The sequence below is a fragment of the Solanum pennellii genome, chromosome 3, assembly GCF_001406875.1.
Source record: "Solanum pennellii chromosome 3, SPENNV200".
Classification (NCBI taxonomy): domain Eukaryota; kingdom Viridiplantae; phylum Streptophyta; class Magnoliopsida; order Solanales; family Solanaceae; genus Solanum; species Solanum pennellii.
Genome location: NC_028639.1, coordinates 53,373,873 through 53,388,829, shown reverse-complemented (window position 1 = coordinate 53,388,829; position 14,957 = coordinate 53,373,873). Strand labels below are relative to the sequence as shown.

General features: G+C 32.6%; 2 protein-coding genes and 1 non-coding gene across 4 annotated transcripts; 1 reads left to right on the top strand and 2 right to left on the bottom strand.

Moving 5' to 3' along the window:
* Positions 1 to 2,436: 2,436 nt before the first annotated feature.
* LOC107012599 (heavy metal-associated isoprenylated plant protein 9-like) lies at positions 2,437 to 5,042 on the bottom strand. The gene is made up of 5 exons (XM_015212477.2): positions 4,740 to 5,042; positions 4,493 to 4,655; positions 4,162 to 4,334; positions 3,981 to 4,071; positions 2,437 to 3,167 (listed from the first exon to the last, which is right to left on the bottom strand). Exons 1-5 carry the CDS (start codon positions 4,758 to 4,760, stop codon positions 2,710 to 2,712), a joined length of 906 nt encoding a protein of 301 aa, XP_015067963.1. The 5' UTR covers positions 4,761 to 5,042; the 3' UTR covers positions 2,437 to 2,709.
* A 3,812-nt stretch (positions 5,043 to 8,854) lies between these two features.
* Positions 8,855 to 8,939, top strand: TRNAM-CAU. Its single transcript is given in 2 exon segments — positions 8,855 to 8,892; positions 8,904 to 8,939. It is a non-coding gene; the product is annotated as a tRNA-Met (tRNA).
* A 247-nt stretch (positions 8,940 to 9,186) lies between these two features.
* On the bottom strand, positions 9,187 to 13,894 carry LOC107014775 (protein NTM1-like 9). 2 transcript variants are annotated; one of them, XM_015214840.2, is made up of 6 exons: positions 13,443 to 13,894; positions 12,368 to 12,648; positions 10,857 to 11,159; positions 10,382 to 10,750; positions 9,791 to 10,288; positions 9,187 to 9,684 (listed from the first exon to the last, which is right to left on the bottom strand). In XM_015214840.2, exons 1-6 carry the CDS (start codon positions 13,663 to 13,665, stop codon positions 9,424 to 9,426), a joined length of 1,935 nt encoding a protein of 644 aa, XP_015070326.1. In that variant the 5' UTR covers positions 13,666 to 13,894; the 3' UTR covers positions 9,187 to 9,423. The 2 variants fall into 2 exon arrangements, with proteins under 2 accessions (XP_015070326.1, XP_015070327.1); XM_015214841.2 differs by having other exon boundaries at positions 10,382 to 10,741.
* Positions 13,895 to 14,957: the final 1,063 nt, after the last annotated feature.

Sequence of the window (14,957 nt, the reverse complement as noted above, 5' to 3'; positions counted from 1 at the left end):
GATTTCGAGTTAATAAAGCATGTTTTTTCTTTTCATCAAATAAGAGTTAAACGACTTCACCTACATTCCCTATCATCATCTTAATCAGCAATAATTCTACCCACTAATTGTGATAACATAGTTTCTTCTAGATATTCCTATTGCCTTCATCTATCTTAATTGAGTCCGTCACTCGATTTAGAAACAATGTTAAAAGGTTGTTTTACAAATTTTTCATTTAAAGTGACTTTCTTAATTATTTATTGAAGCAGAAATATAAATTTGAAATCTTTAATTAACGCTCCCATTCAATCAAAATCCCAATATAGATTATTCCAATGCTAAACGTGGATTGTCGCTACGCGGCGATACAATAGAGAGCGGAGAAATGAAATTTATGGATTGAGAGGAAAAGTGGGCCACTCCCATGTTACAAATGGGTCCCACGGGCCCACTATTTTGCCATGGCAACTCTCGTATTTTTAAAAAAATGATCTTAATTTTTTTTAAGTCTGTATCAACAAGAATGATTCATTTCCTTTTTTAATAAAATTTTAATTTTAAGGTTAATTTTTTAAATGATATTGTAGACATTGAAATTTTGTGGAACTCTAGAAGATGCGTTCAATTCGAGTTGGGACTCTACAAATTGTGTTCAATTCAGATTAGGATTCTTGGATGTTACTCAACCCTAAACCCTAGTTTATGCCTATATAAAGGGTACTAAATTCCCTTAAAAGGCATCTCGAAAAATTCATAAAGAGATCAAAATCTCGAATACTCCACAAATTGATGGATTATTCATATGGAGAGGTCAAATCTAAATCATCCTAGTTCGAGAAATACGCCACTAACGGCCCTCGAATCATGGATAAATCCTAGGAGAGTAGAATGAAGGGATCAACAGAATTGTACCCGCTATCTTAATCAATAAAATTTATGTTTCTTCATATTTTATTTTTATGGTTTATTTATTTTCCATATGTTTAAAATTTGTTGCAAACAGACATATTTAAGATCAAAACACATTTTAATATAACTTTAACTTAAAACCACAAGATAAAAAAATATTTTTTTTTCTTAAATTTCGTTCCAAATTAAATTAGACTATCCTTTTTTTAAAGTATAACTTCCAAGTCGGTAGCTGACTCAGATCTGCGTAAATCCCAAACGGTGGGACCCAGCACGTGGAACCCATGCATTTGTCTCTGTAGAGTGAAAAAGTAGAATGTACTATCGAACACTTTCTAACACGCATTATGTCTCAATTTGTATTTTTAGGAGTGGTCATGGCTCCTTCTCAATTTGTTGGATGTAATTTGAGTGTTTATTAAATTTGAGAATACAAATTAAGATCGAAAGGAGAAATTTTACTATTATTAATGAATAATGAAATTAAAATTTTTTTGCTAATAATAAAAAGAGGCATTTTGTTAAAGACACTTAAAAAAAAAAGACATTCATAATCAAACATCAAAATTTTTCACTTTTTTGGATTTTATTGGAAATTCAACAATGAGCCATAAAAATTTTGTTGTACTTTGAATTTCGGATCAAAACCTTTGGTTTCACTTTTAGAAGATTTTCATCTACAAATTTATCTAATTTTTTTATATAAAATAAACTTTTTAAAATGATATTTTATTTTTTAAAAAAAATAAATGGACTTTTTAATTTTAAATATTTGTTATAAAAAGATGGCCGAACACAACTTTAATTTTATAAAATAAAGTGTTTTTTTCCTATTTTTATGGGAAAATGTCCTCTTAAATTGAGGTCTAAAAATTACTAAAATTGATCTCCTTTCGTTTTTAGTATGTTTAAAAAAGAATGATATCTTTCTTCTTTTGGTAACATTTAATTTCAACTTTCCTCATGACACATTAAGCCACAAGATCAACAGGCAGTTTTGTACATTTCATCTAACTTTAAATTACAACCACAAGATTCAAAAGTCTACTTTATATTCTTAAACTCCGTGTCAAGTCAAACCAGATTATTCTTTGTGAAATGGAGAAAGTATAAGATTTTACCAATTGTTTTCACATGTGGATTCCTTACAAAGTGTTTTTGTTTCGAGCCTGCTTTTATGGTATCTCTAGCTTTATCATATATGATTGTAATTTGTATGTGATAAACTACAATCATTTATATGAACATACTTAAATCATATTTATATGCCAGTCGTAAATTAAAAGTGCTTATCAATATAAGTTACTAAAATTAGTATTATTCAATTACGCTAGTTCTGTCTTATCAATTCGTTGGAATATTACTCAATCGATCTTACTTCGTTTTCATGTTATCGATTATGCATACAGTCTTGTCGCATATATAGTCGAACGAGCATATAATAAAATATAAGCATCTAAGAATCATCTAAGGTAAATAACTTTGCGTAATTAATATTGAACAAAATATCATATCGTAACATTATCAAAGATGGTAAATAATATATATACACAACAAAACAATAATGATGTAACATTTTTATATCTACTCTTGAAATAACATATTCAAGATTAGATATATATTACACGATAAATATTTGTATTTATCATTATTCATCTAGAGATAGAATAATCCCCTTCACATGACCATCCAAACAACAAATCAAATTAAATACTCCTACGTTTTAAATTAATCATCGTCTCACAATATCATAAAAACTTAGTGTGAGGATTGATTAATTAAGTACGTACTATAATTGATAGCATGTTTATTAATTAATTATGTAATGCAACATGCATTAGGGTTTTCATCGGAGAATAACTGCGGAGGTGGAATTCTTTCAATGACGTAAAGTGGCTGATAAGGATGATAGTACATCAACTTATTAATCGTATGTTCATCATAATGATCTTCAATTGGAATGATCATCTCTTCTCCTCCGCCACCGCCTTCGGTTTTTTCTCCCTCCGGTGGTTTTTCACCGTCGCCCCCTTCTTTATTTTCAGCGGGGGCTGTACCTTCATCTTTCTTATCTTCGGGCTTTGGTTCTTCAACGGGCTTTGCCTCATCGGGCTTGGTCTCTTCAACGGGCTTTTCGGGCTCAGGTTCGGGCTGAGGGACAATTTTGGCTTGTTTTTTGGTGCGTCGATAGACGTAGTCGACGAGTTTGTTAGCGTCCATAGTGCCCGTCACCGTTACTTTGCCAGTGCTGGCTTCCGTTTCCGCACTTCTAACACCTAAATTCAATAAGACGTACAAACACTAATTAATTTAATATTATTGCGTGTTAATTAAATAAATTACATATTATTAAATTATAATAACACTTAATTTATGGCGGAGAGAATAATAGGTTACGTAAGGAATAAATTCTATTGGGTCAAAGAGAATAGTTCTGAGTTTACACGGTCAATCGACAGACTTTAAGCAATTAATCACCCATCATTTCTGAGATTTCTTATCATGTTTTTCAGGCTATTAATTATGTGCAAATTATTCAAATAATTTGTAAATGCTGTTGCAACTTTATATATATGGGTAACATTCGTGCACCTGCCTATTGTCCCACCACCACCTAAAATATGGGGACAGAGGGGGATAACTCACCATCTCTCTAGGTAAAAACTTATTTTTATTCTAATATGTATGTATATATGGTATTTATTTGAATATAAAATGATTTTACTTAATCGTGGTTAAGTGATTTATACTTTACTTCATATTAACCGATTGATAAGTTCATATTTATTTGGTCTAAACATTTGATATGGATAAATTTTACTCTTAGAAGGTTTGTGTTGACATTCTATGGCTTGCTCTTGCTTAGTATTTTTCGTGTGAAAAAAGTAAAGTGAAGTAAAAACGCATGACAAAGGAATAACCAACTAATTATCCATTTCACTGATTCTGTTTTTGCTGTGTGTATATGATTTCCTCATTACCATCAAAAATATTATGACGCTAGTGTTATTGATGATTTGATAATCGTAGATGGATTCCAATCGGTAACTACTTAAAAGTTTTGAATAACATGGTTAGTAATATGTTACCTTTCATTCTGAGAATCTTTTTTTTAAGTTGTTCGGCGCAAGCCTCACAGTGCATGTTGACATTAAGCTCCACAGTAGTCAATCCACTTACCTAATAAAAGCAAACATTATGATTCTTTAATTATATGAATAATCACTTCAATCAAAAAAAAAGTGATATAACATGCCACAAAAATTATACCTGTGAAGCAACAACTTCAGGAATTGGTTCACCTTCAGCAGCCGGCAGGGGTGATAACACTTTTGCAACTCTTTTAGTTTTCTTCGTAATTCTGTCGCACACTGCTTGTGGCTCTATTACTCCCTTTATTGTCACTTGGTTTTTCGCCATTTCTATTACTACTCCCTCAACCCCTGCTCCAAGGTACACAAAATCAGGGAAGAGAGAGCTAAAGGAAATCCTTTCATCGAAAAATTAACACTATACTATACTACATACACTTCCTAATGTTTACTGTTACGAAAATTCTGGTTCTGCCACTGCGATATAGAAAGATAGAAGGTATACAAACCTCTAATCTTTGAAATGGACCTCTCAATTTTCTTTGCACATCCAACACAATGCAAGTCAACATACAAAACAAAAGGCGAAGGTGGTTTTGGCTCTTCTTCTTTCTCCTCCTCTGTTTGCTCTTCCTTTTTCTCCTCTGTTTTTACTTCTTCCTTTGGTGGCTCCTGTTTTACGTAAATTTCATTCACAATCTCATCAATTCAATAAACAAATATAAATCCATTCATTCAAAAAAACAGAGTACTAACCTGTTTCGTTTCTTCACCCATTGTCTCTGTTTTTTTCGATTGAGTCAAAAACAGAGTGATAGGTTTTATATAGTTGAAAGTTGGAGAATCAAATAGGAGTTATATGACAAAATAAGATTGTAAAGAGAGAAATGGGCGGTGCGATTATTACTCAAAAAAGCAGAGTCTATGCGATGGCAGAGCACATGCAGAGCAACTAACTGCCTACAATCAAACTAAATTTATTCCTTCTTTTTGTATATTAGTTACGGAAGAACCATTGTTTTTAAAGAGAGAAGAAGAGGGGTTTCCAAAGAATAGGGGCTAATCAAATTTATAGACATAATAAAGTGGATTCAATTTAATTTAAAAAAATAATTAAAGGGAATTAGTAGGAGAGAGATTAGATACAAAAGAGAATATTGTGCTTTGTGAGAAGACTAATTTAATCAAATTATTATATAAAATGTACTATCTCCATTTATTTAGTTTAGGGCTTTTGAGAGTTAAATTATATTGATTTTTAACTTTAAATATTCATTAGATTAATTCTCAAAAATCAAAATTATTTATGATTTTTTCATTCTTTTAACACATAATTTTAGACTTAAAATTGAATATTTAGCGAGTGAGTATTTAATTTGAAGACTTAATGTCGAGCAAGATATATATTGCTCTGATACTATGTAAGATTAATTATAAAGAAGGAGAATTGTCCAAGTCGAAACTTTTTTTCAACTAAGATTGAGTATGTTGCTTAGGTTTCGAGAACTATTGTTGTCTCCTGTTTGAGTGTGTCCCACCATAATTAATCACCTACCTAATCACATAATTTGTCTTAATACATTGACCCAAGATCACATTAATTAGCCAAACCATCACTGATTAACTTCAACTATGCGTTAATCAGACCTTTAATTCATTTCACATTTTCCTAATCTTCTTTTTAATTGTAGAAAATTCTAGAACAGAAGATGAAAATTAAACACGTGGGGGGCCTCGTATAGAGAATGTTAATGGATCAGTAAACAATACTCCAATTTGCTATGCTTCGTAATGAACTAGCAAACTCCATAAGTTGAACTTTTTTTTTTCTCCCTTTTATCTGATCTTCAATTTTAAAGGTACTTTTTTTTTCCCTGCATAAATTTATCAACTTTTTTGTGGCAGATAAAAAAAAATAATATATCTCTAGACTTTAATTTATGCGATACAACTTGGTAACTTGAACAAACTATGGGGATGCTAAATTTCTAATGATTTGCGTGTAAAGTTCTTTGTGCTTCAAAGTTGGTATCACATGGGTTGTTCCATTTCTACATCTCAAACTCCCCGGTCGATTTAGTTCAGTATTTTAAACGTGAAATATAATAAATTTAATAATTAAAATTTATATAAAGTAATAATATATTAATATAATTTTAGTGGGTACCAAAATTAATCATGTCTATGTACTCCTAAATAATAAAATTGTATAAAACAGAAATAATAGCAGAAATAGGAAAGAAAAGAAGGAAAACATAACTGGTAATTAAAAGAAAGGAAAATAGATAAATGTTATAGACTTAAATTAGAGTTTGTAGTTCATGTGACATTTTTCTGTTTAACAATCGATTAATTATAAAATTCATACTTATGATTCTTTCACTACACCAACCTTACCAAACAGGTCGAGACTCCAAACAATGAAATTGATTGATGACTAGTAACTACTGATACTTTAACATCCACTCCGTCAAATCTAAATTATCTGTCGTGATTTTTAAAAATAGTTATCTCAAATTATTTGTTTCTTATATTTTTTTAATTTTATCCATTTCTTAGTTACATGTTAAAGAGAAACACAACAAATAATTTGATTAATTTCAAAAAGATGTTTCTACGTGGAATTGATTAATTAGGTAATTAAAGTAAGTACTTTTGAGATCAAAGTTGTGAGTATGTCCCTATTGTGACACAACATGGACGCTAAGTTTACGTGGAAATGAGTCAGCACTAATCAGTAGTTTTCTTGCATTAATTACAACTTATAAGATTACATATTACCCCACTTCACCTAACAGAAAAAGTTAAACTTGAATTATTATGACATAGTGCCAACCAAAGGAAAATTTTAGATAATTGAAGTTTTCAAGTTTGATTTGAGATCTAGTTGGATTGATAAAATATTTCTTCAAATAGAGATGTTTTACATGAAATTTCTTACGTGTTTGAAATTTGTGATTTGTTCGTTAATTATAGTTAGGGTGTTTTTTTGTGTGGTTGATGAAAATAGTTTTTTTTTTTGTTCTTTTTAGGTGTGGAATTGTGGGTCACTAGATCTGGAATTTTGATTAGTATTTTGTTAAGTGGAATAGAAAAGTTGGTAACATGCAGACACCTCATATGCATATTGCATCATTTGTAGCAAAAAGGCAATCAAAACTCAACCACCCATTACCTTTCTTGTTACAATTCAATCTACAGAATATACTTTCAATTATGTTCCTTAATTAAACAAATGGGATTTAGCTAAATACTTTTAAAGATTCGGCCTAGTAATCAATACAACACCATAGCCACTGACTGAATCATACTAATAAAGAATAGAATATATGCAGATCTTATCATTACCTCATGAAGGTAAAGAAATTATTTCGAATGACCGATGAAAATAACACTATAAATAGCAGATTCATGAGTTTGAAAACAAAACTTTAATGTCTAGTATTTGAATCTTCAATTTCCTAAATGACTGAATCAACCTCTACTCTTTTATGTTTAAGAGAATATAAATCTATATATATACACTAATAATTTTTTCTTATTTATATCGTATAATTTTTTACGGGATTCAAGTGAACACTAGTATCGACGCACTTATTACGATATATAATAAGTATTCATATTTTGAGACTTGAAATAAAATGAAATATAGTTAATAAATGCATTTTAGATGGATTGTGCGGGTGTAATATGTTTTTCACCTATCCTCGATGCAGTGAAAAGGCAATTGAATTTTCAAATGGAATATAGGCAAAGAGAGCTATGTTGCTTAACACTTTGTTTGGATCATTATTATCCATTGTTTCATAATGTATTGTATTGTATTGTACTCTATTATATTGTATTGTATGGTAGATATAACATTTGACTAGATTATATTGTTTGTTGTTGTTTAGTAATATTTTAATTGTTTGGTTTGATTGTATCGTACTGTATTATAATTTATAAATTTACTTAAATATCCTTAATTATTCTAGGGTAAGAGATTTGACTAAATTTAAATAATTAAAGTAAAGGGTAAAATAATATTTTAAAATGTTATGTAAAGATATAATTGAAAAAAGAAATTAAGTAACAATAGGAACACACCAAATTGTTTGTTCCATAAAATATGAGTTTTCATTGTTACGTAATGACAAAATTTAACAATACAGCACAATACATTTTAAGTAATAATCAAAACAAACATTGTAGGTATAGTAACAATACAATACAATACAATTGTTAACAATGATTCAACCATAGTGTAAGGCAACAGTTTTGTATAAGTTGTAGTACATTATTATTTTATTTCATATCATATTGATTACTAATTACTCAACAATATCACTTATTCAATGAATGACCACTGAATTATTGTTTCAACTAAGTCTAGAGGATGCTTGGAAGTTGAAAAAAATCCAGGTTCAATTCCTCTATAATTTTGTGCTCTATATCCTATTAATTAACAAGCTTACTTAAGAATTACTAACAAAAAGGGCGATACATAATTAAATTAAATTCGAAGACAATAGAGCATCTGTATCTTCATTTGTATAATCAATTAATTCAAATTCCCATGTCTACTAATACTAGATTTATGTAGATTGATGATCATATTTCAAGAGCAAACACATGGACTGAGTTGAGTCTTAAAACCAAAACTAAATCGCAAAATTTTCTTTTTTGTTTAATACATAAAGCAAACACAAAAAAGATCATACTAAGCAATCAACGAAACAACTACTATACTACCCTACCGTCTTAGAACTATAAAAACGAAGGAAAATATCTGATAATTAAACTTATGATGAACGCAAGAAATCAAGATAAACATAGAAACGGCCAGGCCTGGAGGTTTTGATACAAAATAACTACAGCAAAAGAAACAAGGGGTGGTGGCGCAGTTGGCTAGCGCGTAGGTCTCATAGCTTCTGAGTAATCCTGAGGTCGAGGGTTCGAGCCTCTCTCACCCCACACCTTTTTTTAATTGGAATGTGTTATTAATAAACAAAAGGCGTTCGTTATCTGCTCAATTTTTTGCTTTTGTTTCGACTTGTCCTCTTAACAAAGGCCTTCCATTCATTTACATCAGCTAAATTGTTACTAACGCATCTGTCAAGTTTATTAGGTCGTCATAAATCTTCTTGTTTTGGTGTTTGCATGTGAAAAGACAAGGAAAAGGGACTCAACAGGATGAGAGTTAAAATCCCAAAATAAAAAATTTGCCAAGAAAACTACTCAATATTAATATCTTACTCTACAAGAAACATGTACATAACGAGCAAGCTCTTCAAAATATACACTAGCAATCTCTAATGTCTCAACTCAAGTTCCTGCTGGCAATAAAAATACAAGGTTAAATTAAACAAAGAGGAACGGTTAGTTCATTCTACCCTGAATACATTATACCCATTATATATTGGGAATCTACAAATACAAGTACAGTAGCCGACGCACACTATACACAGAGTCTAAAGCAACTCCAAACACCAATAAAGACCACAAGCAGACTTGCAACCACAAGAACCTTGGACATGTAAACGTGTGATGAACTTGAGAGCTTTGTGGCGGTATTCAAGGACACATCAAGACTTTCTTCAACTGGAGAGTCATCTGCATCTTTCACTTGAGTGCTCAACTCATCAGTTTCCCCAACAAGATCTTTAATTGTTGTAGTATCACTGATGGTAGAACTATGTTCATCAGAGGCTTTCTCACCCTGCACAATCCCAACATGATAGTTCGCATTTTAATGTCTGAGAGGGTAATATATTTTCTAATTTAAGAAACAAGCTAAAAACTTTAGGAGAAAAGAGAGGCTTTACCTCAGCCACTGCTTCATGAATTTCTGCCCCCTCACTAGAATCAGAGCGCATGCGACACTCAACTGGTCCGACTTGCATTTTCACTTGTAAACGTATTCTTCTGTGAGCAGTTCCCTGTGGTCTAGACTCTGTGTTGTCAGGTTGGTTGAACTGCGTGTCATCAGGTTGATTATGCATTTGTCTGGTCCTGAGTTTTATTCCAGTTCCTGAGCCAGATTCAGTGCTTACTACATTATTGTGAACACCGGATTGTTCTACTTTTAGGAAGTTCGGGACCTGACTTCCACCAATACTAGCAGGATAACCATAATGTCCAGGGTAGGTATTCTGAAAGAAACCTAGATTTCCTACAGCGTAATCATTGCCAACATAAGATGCACCTAGTGGACTGCGCGCCTTTAGCGCTGTAGCTTCAAGGGAATTAACCTCTCTCTTAACTGCAGCCTCTCGATCAAAATTGTCCCACAGCACCTCAGGATCAAAGAAGTCTGGCTCAACCTGGGATAAAAAGAAAAGCAGCAAAGATCAGGTACTTACAGAACTTTCTAACCAAGCGACACGGATGATGATGCAATACATAATTCCACTCACCAGCCCTTGGGTAACTTCTGCTTCTGACTCACTACATGATCCAGAGTCCTTAATCATCGGACCAGTTATGCTGCAAGTTTTTGTGTCAATATGATGTGATGCCAATTCTTGTCCAGAATCTTCACATGAAAACTCATCTGAGTTGACGAGTACTGAGTTCAAGAAGTCATTAATATCAAGAGCATTTGTTCCATATGGAAACGGGACATCTTTTTGATAGCCAAACATGTCATTATTCAAGGGGGCCTGCAAATAAGAAGATCCAAGTTCCGCCTGCATCTGTGAGTGCAATGGGGAGAAGATCTTCCAATCTGGCTGCGATGACGGGTCATAAAAATTTCCCAACTCCTTCTCTAGATCCTGAACCGGCTTAACATGAAGAAGAAAAAGAAACAATCACTTCAAACATAATTAATCCATGATAAAAAGCTTTCCACTCAATCAAAAAGTAGAATCCTGATGTAGGTTAACTTACCGGTATGGATGTTATGTCCAACATTTGATCTTCGGTATCATCAGCAATACAGCTATTGCTGTGACTCTCAATGGGTATTTGTTTGCCATACATTTCGCCTTTGGAAAACTTTGCTGCATAGCTTTTATCACAATCATTTAAAGGTGGTATGACCGTTAATGGAGTGGCTGCCTCTGATAATTCATCTTCAGCAGGTGACTTGTCAACTGAGGCATTCTGTTCCGCATCTAAATTGGAATTGTCAACATGCTCATCCTGCTTCAAATCATTCTTCCTAAAAAGACGACAAAGCACAAAGGCACCCTGCAACAGGCAAATAACATTTCCAAGTATGAACTAATTTTCATTGCTTCACCACTAATAACAATAGAAAATATAAGTGTGCTATTGAGTCAATTTCAGAAGTATGGCACAGATACAAAGTTTTTCAATTTATTTTTGAAAGTAGATGCTTTGGATCTGAATGCATTAACTGGGACATCTAAAAAAAACACTACAGAATGGCATTAATTGTGAGAGCGCTTGCAGCATATTTCAATAATACGCTGCCCCTAAGTGTAAGGCACTTCAAAAGTCTAGACTAATTAGGGAAGAACTAAAAAATAAATAAAATCTTACAAAAGGAGTTTATCTCTAAAATGACCCTTCGGGGTGGCTCAGTGGTTTGAGCTTGGCACTTCCATGTTGGAGGTCTCAAGTTCGAAACACCTTGCCAGCGAAAGCAAGGGGTTTCCCTTCTGGGTCGAGCTCGTCGCACCAAGCTTGCCTAGTGCGGATTACTTCTCCTATGTGGTTTGCGAGCTATTGCATAGGAGCGGGGTTTTACCCTGTGCGCACCCAAAGGGTAGCGGCTGGGTTTCCCTTGTCGTCAAAAAAAAAAGAAAAAAAAAGGAGTTTATCTCTAAAATGTCCTCTAAAGAACAAAGCTAGAAAAATCCAACATCTAGTTACGCTACTATTGCTACAGTTACAGCATGAAAAAATCCTCATGTGGATGTAGCTAAGGATCATCAATTTTGCGACGAGTAATAACAATTCATGTTTGCTTAACATATAATCCACCAAACAATCAAGCACAAAAAAGAGTTCTTATAATAAATATTTTTCTTTCTGTAGCAATATATAATATCATGAATTGTGTTCCCCTCATTTCCCTCTAGTGCAATAGAATCCTTACATGCCCAGTCCATGGGGTTGATACAAACCAATTAAATGAATTTCTATAGCTGTAAAATTCGCAAGTACACACGTTATTTTGTGACTCCAGAAAAACAGAAAAAAACAAATTAAATAGAACTAACCAACCACATATGTTCAAGTAACCCACAACATGACTATGCAGCGTATTGCATAAGGCATGATCTACGTGATCTAAGCAACATCTTATGTATATAATTACATCGTAGAATATGATCAAAGCAACTAATAATTGCACCATGATGCAACCGATCTTTCACACAGAAAATAGAAATACAAATCCAAGGCACAAGATGGATAAAGGATATGCTTACCTGACCAGGATGTGATCCATCCAATGACTTTTCAGTTGCACGATATTCATGAATCACCCAATGAGTCCTCTTGCCTTCAGGAGCTCGACCAATGTAGTATACCAAGGTCTTCTTCATCCCAATTTTTGAGCCCTTCTTAGTAACAATGTTTCTATCTTTACCAGTGGCTTTCCAGTAGCCTCGTTCTGTTGCTCGGTTCAGTCGCTGCCCATTTTGATACTTACGATCCTTTGGGCAGAAGAAGAACCACTCATTGTCGTGCGACTCTACCACAGACAAATCTGCAACCATTCAAACCAATTCACTCTATTATTTACTTTCTAAATCTAAACTTCTGCATTCCAAAAATATAGGGTGTTTTAGGATCTAGCCTATGATAAAAAACAAAAAGACAATCAAAAGTGTTTTGTGTGTTAAGGTTTTCGGGTGATTTAAGGGGAAGAGATCCTACACACTGCAAAACGAAAAATTAATATAGCAAAGAACTGTCAGAGCGTATATGTTACTCTCTTGTCTTTCTTCCTTCCTTCATTCTACTATGACAAATGACAAATTTTGAGCTCAAGTAAAATACGATATTGAAAGCAAATCAGTACACACTCCTTCCCCTACTGTAGAGACTAGAGATCAATTCTCAATAGAATAGTTCCCCTCGCCCACTTCCATCAGTTATTCAATCAAATTCACTTTCTTTTCTTCCATCTTCTGCCCGAAAAATATAGTCTGCAACATACTTAAGAATGGACTATTCTTCAAACTCCTTAAAACTTTATCCTTACAAAAACAAACACAAGTGATCTCAATAATGAACCGAACACTGTATGAGTATCAAAACTTATGTGATTTTCACCAACGAATGTCCTACATAGTGCTGTGAAAATCAACTCATGAAGTAAAATTGTATCCTATGCACAAAGCCAAAGCATTAGACTTTAGAAATGAAATCAACAACTATTCCAGAAATAAAATGTCCGTAAAATGTTAAAAAGGGAAAGTTAGGGTTCAAAAAAGCTCCAAAAATTGGGGGATTTTCATAAAAATTGATGAACGAAAAAATTAAAGCAAGGAAACTAACCAGGTAAGTCCCAAGGCTCGAGTTTACAGATATCAACTTCTCGAATAACGCTGACCTGACTATCAGCACCGTTGATCTTCAACCTCAGATAATGATTCACCAACTCCTCATCTGTCGGCCGGAAACGGTATCCCACCGGCAGAGTATTCAACGGCGGTATACCCATCTGTTTATCCACCGGAAGTACGGCGATCGGATTTTCTCCAGGAAGTACGGCCATCATTTACAGTAGACAAAAAAAGATGCAAAGTTTTGAGATGTGATGAAAAAAAAAGAAAAGTGAAAAAAGCAAAAAAGCCGATGAACTGACGAATTATATAATAAAAAAAAAAGTAAGAGTATTGAAAGGAGATCTGAAAAATTCTTAGGAATTAGAGAAGATATTCTGAAGTTAAGTTTTTCATAAGAGGCAAAAACTCCATTAGAAAGTGAGCTGAGTGAGTTTCGTTAAAATTTCATAAATGGCTGGTCTATATGGTGAAAATGCTGACGTGGAAGAGAGAAAAAAACCGCGTTTTTACGTTCTCTGTGTATATACCGCGTAAAATTATTAGGGCGTAGTTTTGATTATAATTACAAGAACGCCATTGAGCTCTGTAAATTCCGTTTATGCCCACATAGATGCTAATTAATAGGGGAAGGGATGGAAAGGGTAAATAAGGAAACTGAGGAAACGTAGCTACTAAGAATAAGCCACGGAAGTCATACAACGAATAACAAAACGACGCGTGGAGAGGTTATCTTTGAATTAGGAAAGAAATATTAATGACGTAAACCATGTTTAATTAAACTTAATTAAAACATTAATAACAGATAATACCACCGAGAGTGTGATAAGTTAAAATGGAAAAAAAGCTTCGAGAACCAAATTTTATTTTACTATTATCGCCTCGATTTTAAATTAAGAGTCAGTTTAATTTATATATTAATTGTCCTAAGAAATTAAAGCGAAAATTGATTTGAAATAGGTATGAAGTTTTTTGAAAAAATTATAAAAGTTTATCATTTAGAAGAAATACTTTTAACATCTACAAATCAACTTAATTCATGGATAACTATAAAAAAAGAAATTAATTTTACAAATAAAAAGTATCGATTTAAAGAAGAAGAAAATTCAAATAAAATAAATATAAAAAGTAAAGGGGTAGAGAAACAATGTTCAAGTTCCATTTGGTTATGTTTAGGGTAGTTGGGAATTTCGACCAGCATAAGATTATGTAATAATAATAACATGATGTATTATATATGTAACTTTTGATTGTGTAAATTATAGATCTATTATTACGTTCATATCTCCGTGAACTCGATTAATGTCATGTATTAATTTTCTTTTAAATCTTCCACATGTAATAATAGTATAGATAAAAATATGAAAAGTAATTGTGAAACATTTGCTTTTTGAAGAAATAAATACTTTTTGTTACTAATGTCAATATTCAATCCGTGACCAAGTCTATTAGAGATTGAGATAATTTTAATCGAAATCATGAATATATATATATTTCAAAGGCAACA